At 36.7% G+C, this 16758-nt stretch overlaps 1 protein-coding gene across 1 annotated transcript in view; it reads right to left on the bottom strand.

Moving 5' to 3' along the window:
- Positions 1 to 16758, bottom strand: part of AK7 (adenylate kinase 7) — a 29952-nt gene that overhangs the window by 10789 nt on the left and 2405 nt on the right. Inside the window, exons 4-13 of the mRNA XM_054635382.2 lie at positions 16147 to 16241; positions 15306 to 15416; positions 10515 to 10598; positions 9866 to 9954; positions 9254 to 9344; positions 5998 to 6075; positions 5114 to 5263; positions 3571 to 3699; positions 3113 to 3275; positions 495 to 623 (exon numbers count right to left, since the gene is read on the bottom strand). Coding sequence (XP_054491357.2) covers positions 495 to 623; positions 3113 to 3275; positions 3571 to 3699; positions 5114 to 5263; positions 5998 to 6075; positions 9254 to 9344; positions 9866 to 9954; positions 10515 to 10598; positions 15306 to 15416; positions 16147 to 16241 — 1119 coding nt within the window. The remainder of the gene's footprint in view (positions 1 to 494; positions 624 to 3112; positions 3276 to 3570; positions 3700 to 5113; positions 5264 to 5997; positions 6076 to 9253; positions 9345 to 9865; positions 9955 to 10514; positions 10599 to 15305; positions 15417 to 16146; positions 16242 to 16758) is intronic.

Raw genomic sequence — 16758 nt, 5'->3', positions numbered from 1 at the left:
TCAAACCTCAGTTGTAATTTAAACATGAAGATGATTCTTGGTCTTAATGTATGGACAGTGCTTGCTCACAATTTGAAATGTGTGTATCTACAGTAGCTCACCTAATAAATACACTGTAATTTGGCTCACAAAATATGTACTGGTGCACTGGCTGGATCCCCTCATTCGGTAGCCCTTAAATATTATGAAGAAATTATTATATAGAGCTTGCTTAAGTGGAGCTGGACAAGAGAGCATCCTCTATGCTTGAGCATTTACTTTTTACATTACCAGGAAAGATAGTCTAAAAATTATCTTGTGCATAAATTAAATAAGGTGCATTACAGTCCTTCTTACATTCTAATAATCACAAAACTTAGTTTTGTATCTTGCACTGCAGTCATTACAGTGCTGATACACTCAAGTAGTATGGCTCTGAGAACAATAATGATAATGACAACATCAGCAGCAATAAAAACAAAAGCAGCAAGAAAACCAAATCAAGCAGTACACACCTCTAAAAAGATCCATTGCCTCTTCATAGGTCTCTGGGAACCCATCTAAAACATATCCCTGATTCCTACAAGGCATGGACATGAGCTTGTCCTTCATAATTTTCATGATATACTCATCACCTAGATTGCCTAAGACAAAGAAGGTTAATAGGTGCCTAGTTTATAGAAACAAAAGATCTGAAATTATTTTACTAACATTTAATGCATTTTAATACATTTTTCTTCTACTTAGACCCTAAAAAGTTAAATATTTTGAGTTACTATTTGTGTATTATGCATTGTCAGCAATCTATGGAATATTAAAATGTAGATATAAAATAAAATTACCTTTGTGTTTACAAGGATATAAACATTAGTCCTTAGTGATCTAAACATGAAGTTAGTTTTGTTTGAGTGCTACAATCAGATTTTAATAGAGGCAGTAAAGAAATACTTAGTGAAAAAAAAGTCATGAGAAAGCAATAATTTTCTATTTTCATTTTACAGTAAGACTTAAATATAGTCTTCCATAAAAGACATGAGGTAGATTCTGCAAGTTTCATTTTCAGACAAGTTGTGATATGAATTAGTTTATTTACCTGTCCTACGTTGTCAAGAAAATACGTAGGAGGAAAGTTTGACCTGAAATTTTGTCCTTTTGTTTCTTACTTTATTTTGCTTTGACTATTAAAAGTCTTAGATATTTATAAACCATTCTAATCATTAAAGTATGTAACTATTTTAAAAGACATTGTTATTTTAAACAACACATCAAAGCATGCAGAAGAGATGCTGCCACAGGTCTCATTACTGATGTTTCCAGGTGTGTAAGAAGTTAATTTCTTTGCAGATACACAAGATCTAAATCAGCTAAACCCTTAGCAAGAGATCACATTTTTAAGGGGGATCACTTTATACCACATGGAAAACGTTAAACACTAAGACCAAAATTACATGACATTATTAATATACAAATGGTAACTAATATTTTTCAGCAAGGAACCTTTTTTCAATCTTTTACAAATTCTTTCCAGACTTCCATAAGCAGTATTTACTTTTTAATGATGTATGAGGTTCTTAATAACCCCCACAACTTCATTTTAGCGTGCACTTGTTTTTACTAAACTACTTGTATTTTTGTAAGTTTGACAAAGGTATATTTCCCCAGCTTTTTACTTTATGTTATAGAAATTTATGCTCTCTGCTCTGAGAAGAAAACTTGACATTAGTAAAATATTCTGAAGTAGAAAGATGAAAGTGCTATGATTAAAGAGGCACCAAAATATTCTAAAAATATGTCACTTTTAATATACAAGGTGTATCGTTGGATTGGGTTTCTGTGGACAGGTTTTGTTAGCCAGGGGACTTACAAAAGTGGCTTTTCTGAGAAGCTAGTAGAAGCTTCCCCCATGTCTGACAGAGCCAATGCCAGATTGCTCCAAGATGGATCTGCTGCTGACCAAATTTAAGCCAATCAGGGATGGTAGCAACGCCTCTGTGACCAAATATCTATGTAAGGAAAAAGTCATTGTGCAGAAATAAATGTGGCCAGGGAAGAAAGAAGTGAGAATCTGTGAGAGAAACATCTCTGCAGACACCCAGGTCAGTGCAGAACTAGGGGAGGAGATGCTTCAGGTGCCAAAGCAAAGATCCACCTGCAGGCTGTGGTGCAGCCCATGGTGAGCAGGCTGTCACCATGCAGCCCATGGAGGTCCAGGGGAGAGCTGAGATCCACCTACAGCCCATGGAGAGGCCCACACAGGAGTAGGTGGATGTCCAAAAGAAAGCTGTGACCCCTTGGGAAGCCACACTGGAGCAGGCTCCTGGCAGGACCTGCAGTCCCATGGAGAGAGGATCCCACTCTAGAGCAGGTTTGGTGCCTGGACTTGGGACCACGTGGGGGACCCAAGCTGGAGCAGCCTGAAGGACTGCATCCTGTGGAAGGGACCACACTGGGCCTGAAGGACTGCATCCTGTGGAAGGGACCACACTGGAGCAGCCTGGGCCTGAAGGACTGCATCCTGTGGAAGGGACCACACTGGAGCAGCCTGGGCCTGAAGGACTGCATCCTGTGGAAGGGACCACACTGGAGCAGCCTGGGCCTGAAGGACTGCATCCTGTGGAAGGGACCACAATGGAGCAGTTCATAAAAGCTGTAGTCCACGGGAAGGACTCACACTGGAGAAGTTTGTGGAGGACTGTCTGCTGTGTGAGGGACCCCACAGTGGAGCAGGGGAAAGACTCCTCTCCCTGAGGAGGAAGCAGCAGCAGAACCATGTGATGAACTGGCCATAACCCTTATTCTCCATCTCCCTGTGCTGCTGGTGGGAGGAAGCAGAGAAGCATTAATAAAGTTAAATTCAGGAGAGAAGGTAGGGGTGGGTTCTCTGATTTTGATTGGCAATACATTTAAGTAATTTGCCCAAGTCAGGTCTGTTTTGCCCTGTACACTATTTGTGATCTCTCCCTGTCTTTATCTCAACTCATAAACCCTTCATTGTATTTCCTCTCCCTTGTCCAGCTGGTTCTTGATTTTGATAGGAACTAAAAGTCTAGAACACAAATTTATTTCCTGATTTCCATTTGCATAGGGTTGCACTAGGTACCTGAATCCCACCATCATACTTTGTATTTCCTACCTTTATTTTGTTGCATGTTTTCTTTTATTGCATCTAAGAATTCTTTTGCTTCTTCTACATTTTCACCCTCCTCCTCTTCCCCCTCCTCTACAAGATCTTCTCCTTCTCCTTCTCCTTCTACTTCTCTTTCCACCCTGACAGGTTCTTTAGCCACAATTTGCTCCTGATGACAAGAACAGAAATATGAGTTGGCTCAGAAATTCCATAACCAAATTTACTTTGTACACAGATGTAATAAAAGAAAAAAATAATTCCTTTCATGTGTATTCATGAACAGTGAGTTACTGAGCAACTTCCAGTCTCTAAAAAGATTTCAGTGCAACTGCCAGAGATGATCAGTATGTTAAAAGATATTTCCATTCTCAAATAATGGGATTATAAGTAATTTTAAAATGCTGCCACATATCTTAAAATCTGAGAAATTAAAATAACAGGAATATTAGAAAACAGTAACACACCAGATCTGCAATTTTTTCAGAAATCACATCATTTGTCCTAACATAATGTAGCTTGTAGTGTTTGCAGAGCTCCTTAGCAATGGTAGATTTGCCAGACCCAGGAGGACCATGAATGCAAATTTTGAGAGGCTGGAAAAAAGGATAAAGATATAACATTATTCAAACAGCACAGATACTTTTATGTAAAAGCAACAATATTTTTAATATGACTAATAGGAAATAGCAATTGTACTTAAAACTAAAAGGATATTTTTGTTTTATTTATTTATTTCTTGTTGAATATCTTCTTTATCACCCATTGGTCTCAAGTAACATAGCTACTTAAATGATGTAATTTACTGTTGGAGAAAAAGCATGCTTCTATGTAGTAGACATACAGACCAATTTGTTGTGGCTAGTTAATGTTTGAATAATCCAAAGAGATGACACAATCCCACTGATAGAATGCAGTGAATTTTGGAATATCTCTACTTTCCAGTTGAGATAGAGTTGCTGTCATCAAAATTATTATTTTGACTTCAAAAATTCCAGATTCATCACAATCTTAAGTGATGTCTCATTTCAGCCTACCTAGCCTGAGGATGCATAAGTGCAATTAGGATACCAGTGTACACTTCTTAATATGTTATGCAATAAACTCATAATCATACCTAATTAAGTGCCTATCTTAATTTAATAAATCTGGCAGTACAAACTCCGCAATAGAGTAGTGACAGAGACAGTCTAGCTAGCCTTCCTTCTCCTTGCTACCTGGTATGTACTGTTTTTTTTGGTTAGATGCATTTGTTCTGCGATGCAATAGTTTAACCCAAACACAGATCTGATAATTCTTTCAGAACTATGAAAGGACTTTCAATAAATAACTTTTAACAATAGTATCTTCATCTTTTTTACATGCCCTGAACTCTTATTCAAAGTTTGAACCAGGTATAGACATGCTAAACAGCTTTATTGATACTTGGATGTAAACAGGCATTTTTCTGCACCTTTCAGTAACCTATACATCTGAATACAGAAGTTCTAAATATCAAGCTAACATAGGAAAGAGTGAAGTTGCCCAGTAAATTACACTACAGAGCAGGGTAAAAGGAAGGCTATATTGCACTGGAATATCCACACTCACTGAATATATAAAGGACACAAAACTATTAACTATTGACTATTATAAAAAAAGTTTAAATAAAAGATACACTTATTATATTCCTGAGGCAAAATATACCAAGAGTACCATATACTGCATAAAGAAACTAGCTTCAGAATAGCAGCTTTCTATCATTAAGCTGATTTTCATTTACAGAATTTCAGTTTTAGGCACAAAGGAAATAAAACTCGGTCTTTTTTTTTCTTTCGCCTCTTATTTAAAGAGGCAAAAAAGAGCCTCTTATTTAAATCTTCAATTTAAGTTTTTATGTTCACTTATTTTGCATCTATATCCATCTTCTATTTATTTTTACTTAATTAATTTAAGACTTGTGTTTATATAACCATTTCTATTGGGGATAAAGAGAGAAGAACAGTTTAAAATACTATACCAAAGCATTACCAGTAATCCTCGAGCTTGCTTGTATTCCATGACGACTTGAGCAATGTTATCTACCAGTCCTGTCTCAGCAAACCAGTTAATGTTGAAATTCTCTTTCAGATAAAGAGATTCCATTCGCAGGTTCACAAACAACATATCCAGTTGCATTTGCTGGGGGAACAAAGCTACATTTATTTACAGACTTAAGCTATGCATGTTAAAAGAACAGCTGGAGGAAGAGACTAGAACGGATGGGGAGAATAGAAAGAATTAAAGCATTGGGAAATAAGGTTTACATACAAAACAAAACAGATATTTAAGCTTTTTAAAAATATTAATTTTCAATGTATGATTGTATTTGAGTCTTCTCAAATTAGAACAGCAACACTAAACAATTTTCTGTACAATGAAAAGTTTTCATGTAATTGCAAGGAATCCCCACTTTTATAAATTTATCAAGTGCCATCTTAAAACTATCTGGGTTGTATTTTGTTTATTTCTCCTATGAACACTTTCTTCCAGATAAATAGATGAATACAACGTAATTTTTGTATTCTGTGTTCATCAGCCTTAGTAGCACTGCCTTATAAACCTTTTATAAATTTTTATCATTTTGTGTAGATTTTGTTAGAGCACTCCCATATGCTCAGGGGAACAGTGACATCAGAGCTCCAGTGTTATATTTTTTAAATCAGGCTGTAACTCTTCAAAATTCTGTGTTTTAGGATGGCTAGATTTGACTTTATTTATTTTCCAAATTTAAACTCACTTAAATATTTTTAGGCACATTTTGGGGCTAAATTTTTCTGGTGAAATAAAGAAAAAAAGAAATTATATATTTCATTATATCATACTTTTAAGCTTAAATACTTTCCTGAAGAAATAAAAGAAAGAAAATTACTGACTGTTAGCTCTTTGCTCAGGAATGCATTTTCTTTAGGAACCCTCTCAGTTTTTCCTGGTCCAATATTTTTACTGATACACTGTAAGAAAAACAAACAAAGAAACAAATAAAGAAAAAGCCACATCAGAACCACTTAAGAAATCAGATTCTTAGGAAAAAAATGAACAGGATTTCTGTGGATAAAAGATGTGCTGTAAATTTTATGTTACACTGTACCTGGAAAATTAGGATACTGATTTGAAATAGATCTAAGAACTATAGTAGAGGAAATGTATTTGAATATGTGTATAGAGGCTTTGCCCCAGAGGTCCTGGTTGCCCTTGATGGGCTGCAGCTGTGACCAATGAAGATGACTGGGATAAAAGGGGGCAGGCTAGCTAGTCAGGGAGAGCCTTGGAGGAGCCCTGACCTGAGAGAGAACAGCATGCAGAAGAAGAAGAAGGAGTCATGGGACTCCAGAAATAATAGAAGAACAACAAGTGGTGACCCCAATGTGATAGTTAACAGAAGCTAAGACAGCTGCGACAGAATATAGCCTTTGGGTCAAGGAGCTGTGAAAGAGTATGGCCTTTGAGCAAGGAGCTATGTGGGTTGCACATGGACTGTGAGTCATGGGAAAATATGGGGGTTGTACATGGCCTGTGAGTCATGAAGAAATGTATGTATTGTACTTGAACATCTGTACAACTGTTAACTCGAGTAAAAGAAAAGGGGGAAATATAGTAGAGGAAATGTATTTGAATATGTGTATAGAGGCTTTGCCCCAGAGGTCCCAGTTGCCCTTGATGGGCTGCAGCTGTGAAGTCCTTAATTGGGCTGCAGCTGTAACCGATGAAGATGACTGGGATAAAAGGGGGTGGGATAGCCACTCAGGGAGAGCCTTGGAGGAGCCCTGACCTGAGAGAGAACAGCATGCAGAAGAAGGAGTCAGTGAAGATCAGTAGCCATGAGAATACATCAAAGAGGTATGGACTTTAGAAATCTAATAACAACAATATGGGACTCTAGAAATAATAGAAGAACAACAAAGAACAATACATTTGAACCTTGAAAATCAGGATACTGATTGAAATAGATCTAAGAACAATATATTAACTTTAATGTTAGTATTGAATAGCTTTTGATTGCTAAGTAACATTTCCTTAGTACCTGCAATTAAAAAAAATAAATAAAACAACCCAAAACCACAGAAAATTTTATAAAGCTCTTAAATATATGAATAAATCCCTAGTGCTTCAGATGTGCTTGGAGATATTTATTTTACCAGCACTTTCACTTCAGGTTCCTGAGGTATTTAATTCCATTAACAATTGGGTTAATGGCATTAAAAGGGTTTTCAGATGCCACTGATAACTCTCCATGTATCATTTGCATTTTGTCATTAGACAGAATTTGTTAGTTACTCCTACAGCCCTTTAGAATAGACTTAAATCACACTATGTTCCATAAAATCATGAGCATTTATATAGACCATTGTCGAAGATGGAAATACTATAGTTCATGACTTAAACATTCTCATGAAGGACTTTTGCCTATTATAGCAAAAACTGTTTTACAAAGGCTGGGGGAGAAGACCACCACACCCTGAGTGGGGGCTCCGACTGAGGCCCCATGCTGCTCGCTGATGAAGATAAGATTAAGTAACAATTTAGGGCTGCGGAAAAAGGATGCATTCACAGAGCACAAGCCTAACACCTTCTGAGCTGTGACCCAGCCCCAGGGCTATCAGCTGCCAGGCTGCTCACAGACCCTAAAAGTGTGGCGGGGGGAGGAGACTTTTTGGGTGTGTAGCGACAAAGCCTCTGGGGAGAGGCAGTGACCGCCCATCCTCCGCAGTGCAGACCGTTCAGCTGAGGGGCCCTTCACCCAGAGAAAAGCTAATCCACAGCAGAAGGGCTGTCATGGCCCATCAAAGGCCCCCCAAAGGGGTCCCCAGACCCCGCACCAGAGCACTGCAGCATGATGCAACAGACCCACAGTGTTGCAAGGGACAGTGTCAAACTGGCCCCTGCAAAGGGGACACGTGGGCGTTCCCACCTGCCCAAAGCCTGCATTAACCCCACTGGATTCTGTAATCTTCTGTGTGGTGGACCACCAGAAGAAGTCCAGATGGAGGGGAGCAAGGAGATGTCAATGGGACCCTCAGATAGGTGATATGCTTCCACCTAGCTCCTTCCCTTCCTCTTTGCCTCTTTTACTATTAAATAAAATATATCAAATTTTTGCCACCAACATCTAGCCTCATTTGCTTTTAATCATGTTTTTGGGATATATTTTGAACCTCCAAAGTTCTTTCCATTTTTTACACAGAGACTTAGTTTTCTTTGCTCTTCTGGGTATAAACTGGACTGTAACAACATCAGATCTAATAATGCAGCATTCTGGCTTCAATGATGTCACTTAGTGGACACCCAGTGAAGATAAGCATGGAAAAGTCATATGTGATACTTGTTCCAAACTCTCTTCTAATATTCGGCTAGTTTTAACTAGAACTCTGGAGGTGTTTCTTTCCCATGCACCTGTCCAGTCTTCCCCTGGGCTGGTACACTCCCTGCCAAGACAAGTCTCTGTAGCACCCTCTCCACTGGCAACTTCCCGTCCCCAAGAACAGTCCACTTACCCCTGTCCTCTATTTGGCATTTCTAAACAACCTCATAGTTATGAAAGGACACTAACCACTCTCCTTGGGATTGCTCCCTGGACTAAAGCACAGGTTTCATCTTCTAGTGAGCTCCCTGTTTCTTTAAACTCTCTTTGCTACAACAACAACAAAAGGGCCTTATGTAACATTTGCTCAATCTACATGAGCAAGTGTCCTATGAGCTGACTCTCACTATCACAGTGTATTGTTTAGTAATGTCATCCAGGCTACTTCTAGAGTTAATTTCAAAACTCTTGGAAAAACAAGATATCTTCCACAACATGAAGGGAAACACATGGTAAAGACTCATTATCTAATCACAGTTCTGTGAATCCCACAACAATTTTCCACAACTTACTTAGGTAAAATTTTTATTAAAGTTAATGATAATACTGCAAAAATTAGTTCTGCAAGATCAAGTAAACTACTTTGTTTAAAGGACAGAAGTCTTAGAGGTTTTCAAAGTAATCTTCCATGTAATTTACTACTCAGGATAATTCAGGAAGACCTAGGAATGTCTGCTTCGGTAAAACACATAGTTTTAAAACCTTACATACAGATATACTAAAAAAACAAAACCAAAGAAATTCAAATATGCTTTTATCATCTCTCTTACCTTAACTAATTCTTGAAGTGTGTGCATCGATGCATCTACTCCAAGTACATACTGGAAGTCTGGCTTGTGTTCTGCTACATTTTGCAACACTCTGAAATATAGCAAGTACAGCCAGGGCTGGCACTTGGAGAAGCATCCAGGGCTTTTCTTGTTAAATGCAGTTCATGAAACAGTACCAAGAGTCTGCAAATTCTTGCAGAACATTTCAGAGCATGACATTTTCATACATATTTCACTTAATAAAGAAGCACAGCTACACATTTTATTTGGAAGGAAGTTAAAAGAATAAAAAGGTCTATCTGTGAAAGATGTTGTCTTAGTCTGCTGTAGAGTCCACAATTAATTCCCAGTTCTGTGCCAGTTAACTGGTATCACACTCTAGACTGAGTATAACTCGTCATTTTTTAAAAGCAAAGCACAGTGCAACAGTCAGATAATTATTCCAGAAAGCACATCTACTTCTAAAGAAAGTGAAGGCTCTGTTTGACTCAGTTAAAAGGGCCCAAAGTGACCTTAAACCAACCCACCCAATTTAAAAGCCTCAGTACTCTCTAGTGGATTTGTTATCTAGCTAGGTATCAATTATTGCCTAGAGAATTTTTTCCCCCTTACATTGCTAAATCACGAATATGAATGGTTGGAATAATATTCTTGCCATCTCCAAAAACAGGTATTGCAGGAGTCTCACCAAGCCAACACATCTGAAAATCAGAGAATAAAGTGAGAAAAAAAGGTTACTTTTAACTAGAGCTAAAAAAAGGAACATTTGATTACTAGGCAAATCTGTATATTCAAGATTTAAAGTTCAGTTTATTGAATAATTAATAGAACTGCAGTAAAGGAGACCATTCTTGAGAAGTACTGATTGCCAGACTACTAAAAGCAAGAGGGTTTTTTTTAAGACTATTCTTTAATCTTGAGAAATATTACTTTTTAATCACCCTAAGGAAAAAAAAAAAAAAAGAGACTGTTGAAAAGAAAGACATTTCCCTGGATTCCATTTACATGACAGACATGTTCTCACCGGAAAGTACATATGGAGATACTGTTCAAAAACTAGAGAAATATCTAAGAAAAAATAGAGCCAAAAAAAAGGAAAAACACTTCCACTGTAGCTAAAATGTTCCAAAAGGATCAAATAAACAGTTCTGCTCATGAAAGCATTGAGCTTATGATGCCAAGGCTGCTAAAAATGGATTCAATTCCAGTGCAGTTTGCCCCTAGAAATTAAATGATCCTTCAAATGTAGTTGGATGTCTACCTTAAAAAAGTAGTGAAAGAGTCCTTCCTCAGCTCCATATTGGTGTCCTGAGGCAACCACATAAGTTGCAAACTTTTTTTTGTTCTGTAAAGTGAAATCAGAAAGAAAGTTTTCATTAAAATCTGGTACTGCATTTGGGATACAGGTTTACACTGACTCTTGAATACATGTACACTAAATATACAAAGTGTGCAAACTGTATCACTTCCAAGTTGTAACTGGCTCAATTGTTGCATATCCTGTAGCTTCCTGAGTCATTATTACTTCCTTCAAGAAAAGCTGTCTACAGCTGTCTTCCAAAAAAAGGTCTGTCTACATTTGAACAAAAATTATAAGATTAAAATAAAATTAAGAGATAAAATTTGGAAGTTATGTAAATCAATTGAGCGAACAGGATAATTCATGCTTCTACTTCCTATTTTCAAGAAAAAATAACTCTGAAATTCATGGAAGCTATTTTTTTCACTGCATTTTATTTGCATTTGGCTGTCTAAAGGAGCAGAAAATGCTGGATTAATGATTTTACAATTCTTTTACTTTCATTTTGGTGCACTATTAAAAAATCTTTGAACTGTTTAAATGGTTTGCTAACCACAAATCATGATTAACCCACATATTTTTGGCTGATCTGTGTAATGTCATAAAATTGCCTGTCTGCTTGGACATACATGTTACTGTTTGTATCAATGGTGAGGATGGTTATACAGGGGGAAAAAAAATTAAATCATTGTAAAGGAAAAAAGCTTTTGAAGAAGTTTTTTGAATTAGTCAATTTAAATTTTTTTAAGATGAAACAAATTATTAAATAATTCTCATGTTATAAATATCCTAGGCATTATATATCTTCATCATAAAATATAAAAGAACCTGCCTTTATCACAGTGGGAATACACGTGCAGATTTGGGATCTATAATTTTTTTTGGGGGGGGGGGAAGGAATGGATCTTTTGTTATCATCTTTACAATATTTTAGAAACAGAAAAATAAGGCAGGTCTTAGCCAATCTTTGATTATATAAGCAAAGCACCATGTAACTCGATGACAAGTTGCAAAGTCAGTGTGTTGTATCTATTTGGCTTTATCTATATACTTAGAAAGTGAAACTTTTTTATAAAAACTACTTCAACTGAACTGAATTCAACAGCTTGTTATTAATCGCGAGAAACACTAAAATTAGAAGACATTACAGACAGCAGAAGAGCTTCCACACTGTAAGGACAGCTGCCTTTTTCAAACACTGCTAGGGCCACAGGAGGACTCTGCCCTGGGATGAGCACAGAAGGGAACTACAGCAGAATATCTCTAACTCCAGGCATGGCAGGGGGTGATCTGGTTAGTATGTCCTAGGGTTAACACATCTGGATAGAAATTCCCACTGTGGCCAACAGCATCATGAAGCAACTGCTCATATGTATATCAGTGGTCAAACAAGGATCACCCCTAGTTATGGGTCAGATGGCAACCACCAACCATCACTGAACCCCCTGAATACACCTCTGTGGATACCTGGAGCTTAGACTGTAAGGTAAACCACCACAGCAGCAACTTGAGATAAGATAAAGGTGGTGTTATCCCAGACAATGCATTACAAAACATTATAAAGCTTACATTGACAAAGCTTGGGGAGAAGAATTATAATGCTGATAATGCTGATAATGATCACAAAATGCAGAATTTACAGGCCATAAGGAAAGCCAGCTCAGCAAGTGTGCTGAAATCTGCTCCAGCTGGGTAAAACAGTAATTCTGGCAGGGGGAGGTCATGACCACCAACTTATGGCCTTCCCACCCAAGAAACCCATCAACTCAAAAGAAGAGAAAGACTGAGCTTGGGACTAATTAGCATTAGAAATGAGGGAATAATTTAACCAATAGATTAAGAGAACTCTGTGGCCAATGAACACTATTTCCTTTGTTTGCTAAAATGTATGAATAGGAAAAGTTTTGAACTATCTTGGGACCCCCATCACTGAGAAGCCCAGTATGAAGAAGGACCAACATGATGCCACTGGATCCTTGGGTGGTGACTGTCTTCTGCTTGATCTCTGTCCTCTGTTTTCTATTTCTTTCTATCTCTCTACCTCATATTCATTGTTAAAATCTGTATTTTATTTCAGTTTGTGGTCTCATTTGCATCTTAATTTGGGTAGAGGTATCTCTTACTACTTGGATCTTAACACATACTGAGTTTGCTTGGGTAATTCCATGACAGAGAGTGTTTGCACCTAAAAGCAGCAACTCCCAGGGCTGCTTTGGACTGCAGACATGTCCCAGAAGATACATAGTAATTTCTGTCTCCTAGCAGGAAAAACCTGCCTCTTCTGAATGCACAGGAGGTGCTATTTCTCATTTCCCTTAAAAAGAATGTAACACAGGATTTTCTTCCATGTGCCTTGTGCTAACTCCTGCCTTATGTGAAGACAAACCATAGTTTTGCACTGAGTGCTGTATTTCACTGAAATGCATACCTCTAAAACAGGTTCAATTCCTCTAACAATAGTTACTTAGTGTCACAAGCCACCCATTGAGAAGGTACTACTTGACGTTACTTGGCTATAGGTAATTTTAAAAATAGGGCAACGCTTAGGGAAGTTGCTGTTCCTCGCGGCACATTTAGTCCCGGGTAAGGAATGTCACGTTCCCGTGTGCTGTTCATTAAAGCCACTAGGTGTCACTTTCTAGCTGAGATCCTCAGTTCCGGGCTGTGGTTGTTCTGGCTTGTTTGCTTGCTCCTTAAAAATTGCTTGAAGTGAGAAACAGGTCTAAATGGATTCGGGAACTCTGATGTCACTGAGAACAGAGATGGGGGATGAAGAGGCTTTTCTGCCTTTGGCAGGCAGATATTTCTCCAAGGATTCTGAATTTGGCAGGACCCCAGAGATTGCAACTTCTGAGAAAAGTGACACAACCTCAATGCCCTGAATGCCACAAAGGTAAAGGTAAAAAATTGCTAGGGATAAAAAACAAAGACTCTTAAACTCTCAGACTGTTACTAAATTTTAGTAAAAAATAGGTGAGAGGCTGAGAGGCACACTAATGCAGAGAGGTGAAATCTTGCTTTAAGAAACAACTTCCATTAAATTGCACTCTGAACAGGCAATAAGGCTTAGAAAACCTTCTATTCTTGGTGCAAGAGCTTTTTTACCTGGCTGGCTGATGAATTCTAGTGTCTGAGGTCTTTGCAAGGAACGATAACACTATAATTTCTTTCACTGGCGGCATATTTCCTAGATACCACTGAATTTAGGAATGAGTAAAGATTGTAATCCAGAAGTCTTCAGCCATCACAGGAAGCCAAAGCTGATTCCATGGGAAGAACAGATGCTTTGGAGCCATCCTGTTCCAAAGTGCTGACAGAAGCCATCCAGGGGCAGTGATACCCATTGGTGCTGACACTGGAGTTCTGGAGCAAAGGGGCTCCTTTTGAAAGGGTTACAGCAGGTGGTATTGAAAATATTTAAGATGCTTTATCATGTACTGCTACATATCTGTCTTCTTAACAGATGTTCAGCCTGGCAAACACTTAGAAGCTAATTATATAAATACTTTTGGTATGCAGTGACTCAGTGCTTTGGACTAGTCAGAAAAATTGTCAATAATTCATCTGTGTATTAAGTGGTGGCAGAAGTTAACACAAGGTTTGATAGATGTTGTTGAAAATTTTCGTGTTGTTAACATTGCAGATGTGAAACTCATCCCATGGTCTTACAAATCCATGTTAGCATAGTAAGAGAAAAAACAATTTACCACTGCTTTTTCAAGCTGTAAACCAAATTTTTACTTGTATTCTGTACTATTAGATCCATAGTATAACAGAATATAATTTCTAGTGCTATTTTCTCAGCAAGACATAAGACAGCAAATATATGCTCAAACTAGAGAAAAGTTTTTTTCACAATAAACTCTGTTATTAGCTGGATAAATTTCTGAAATGGACATTGAATTATATTGATTATGGGAGACTCCCAGCATAGGAAAAAGAATGACCAAATGGCACCTTCATCATCAGTGTATTTTGTTGTCTTTGAACCTCTTCACTACTCCACCACTAATGACAACAGCTTCCATTTTCCTGAATTGTAAGCTGAGCCACTATTGGTATTTATTTAATAATAGTTCTTAAATACAAATAGAGGCATAGTCTGTTCTCCAGTAAGATTAATGGCCTAATCAGACCAAAGCAAGCAAAGCTGAAGGAGGGGATTTAAAAACATGTAAAGTGATAACATATTTTAGCTATTCTGTGTCAGCTCTATGACCATGATTTTAAAGTAAATTATAGGGTGGGGCAAAAGTCAACAAGGCCTCTGCTCCAAGAGCACAAACTATCCAGGACATGATAGGCGTGGCCAGAACATCTAAGTATTTAAATGAGTTGTAATACTAACATAGCTTGCTGATATTTAAAGATGCTGCTTCTCTTTAGAGCAGTACTAATATCTCATTCCTCTACAATCTTTCTTTCTCAAATCTTTCCACACAGACCCCAGTTTTGATTGTCTCTGGTACAACCAAAGAAACAGTATTTTTTTAAGATGAGCATGATTTACTCCCTACCTAAGAAAAAGAAAAGAAATTGAGATTTATATTATGCATACACTTAGGTTTCAAAGGACATTATAGAATTCTCCATGCTACTATATTTTATTAATAATTTGTGTCATCCATATTTATAAGGACAATATTATTTTCTTAAAATTTATTCAAACAGTTTATAAATTCCATTACTATGATAAAGCTCTAAATAAGAAGACAAACTAGCTTATTTTTATAAAAAAAGTTCTATACATACAGTTTTCCCGAGTTTTGCAATGTGTTTTTCAGCATTTATGTGATCCACAAAGCCAGGATGAGACCTTCTCTTGCGAAAATCTTCTTCATTAAAAGGAGCGTCAGGATTTTCCTATGAAGAAAAAAAATGTGACTGATATACATTTCCTAAACCAGAATGATTTTTAAAGGTCTATATAGTTAAAGGACGTTCTTTAAAAGTATTTTAAAATCTGTTTTAACTTCGTCTTCATTTGAAATACATCAAGGTTCTGAATTTGATGCTTGAGGTTCAGCATTTTGAAAATGTCATTAGTTCAATTTCAAATTTCACAGTAAAAGATTTTAAACTACTTTTTATATTTTTAAAAACATTAGTTTTTATTATATATAGCATTACACAAGGTTGTAAAAACTCTATCTGTGTAAAACTGAATTTGAGAATTGCAATAGCATACTACAAAGCATCCAGCATGGCTCCTGAAAATACTTTACATATATTGATATAAAGATGTATCCAGTTTAATTATGTATTTCATTAAATATGCAGTGAATATGGGATTTTTTTAATGACTGAAAGACAGTGCATATTGGGGTTAGCATTTGTCTTGCCTCTTGACTAAGCAACTCCTTGTCTTTCTGTATCATTATAGGCCAATGCCTAAACTTTTGTGAAAGAGAATTTCATCCAGCAATTTTGGCAGTGAGTAATGGGTAAGGGTGGAAGAATCCTAAAACCCGCTCACTTTACCAGATATCATTGAAGTACATACCCAAAGTATATTGTATAATTTAATGTAATTAATATTTTCCATTAAATGGCAACATCTGTTGAAAAAAATTAATGTTTTGATATTACTTACAGGGTCAAAGGGTTTGGTATTTGCCCAGGTCATTATTGTTGAAATGAGGATGAATAACTTTTGTTTTGCAAAAGTCTCTATTTCCTTATGTAGGGCTGTTAAATGAAAGCAAGAATTTTATTTTAAACTGTATTATTCAAACTGTAGTTTTGCTTTTATATAAAGGTTCTGGAAAGACATTCATACCAATGCTCTATGTGATGCCTTTTTAAGCAAATGCTCTTTGAGTTAATAGAAAATAAAAATAAAAAATCATTAAAGAAAACAAATAGAGAAAGAAAGAAAAAGATACTGAAGAAAGAAAAGCAAGCAAACAAAGTTTATTTTAATATAAAACAATAAAATTAATTTTTTGTTATGCAAATTATTCTGTTGTCCAAATGTTCATATTATAAAGAGGAAAGCATAATTTATTTTAGCTGTCACATAAAGAATCATATTGCACTTTCACCATGAAAGGATTCCAGCTGCCTATTAGAATTTGGGTGTAACAATAAGGAGAAAGTTTTCAAAAGGCTGCTAGCAATATTTTTTATTGGACTTTAAAGAAAAATAAACTTAAAATAATTATATAAAATATTGAAACATTCTTTGAATATCACAGGAGCAAAT

The sequence above is a fragment of the Agelaius phoeniceus genome, chromosome 6 (assembly GCF_051311805.1).
Source record: "Agelaius phoeniceus isolate bAgePho1 chromosome 6, bAgePho1.hap1, whole genome shotgun sequence".
Taxonomy (NCBI): domain Eukaryota; kingdom Metazoa; phylum Chordata; class Aves; order Passeriformes; family Icteridae; genus Agelaius; species Agelaius phoeniceus.
Note: the sequence above shows the minus strand (reverse complement) of the source record. Positions and strands in the feature narration are given on the sequence as shown.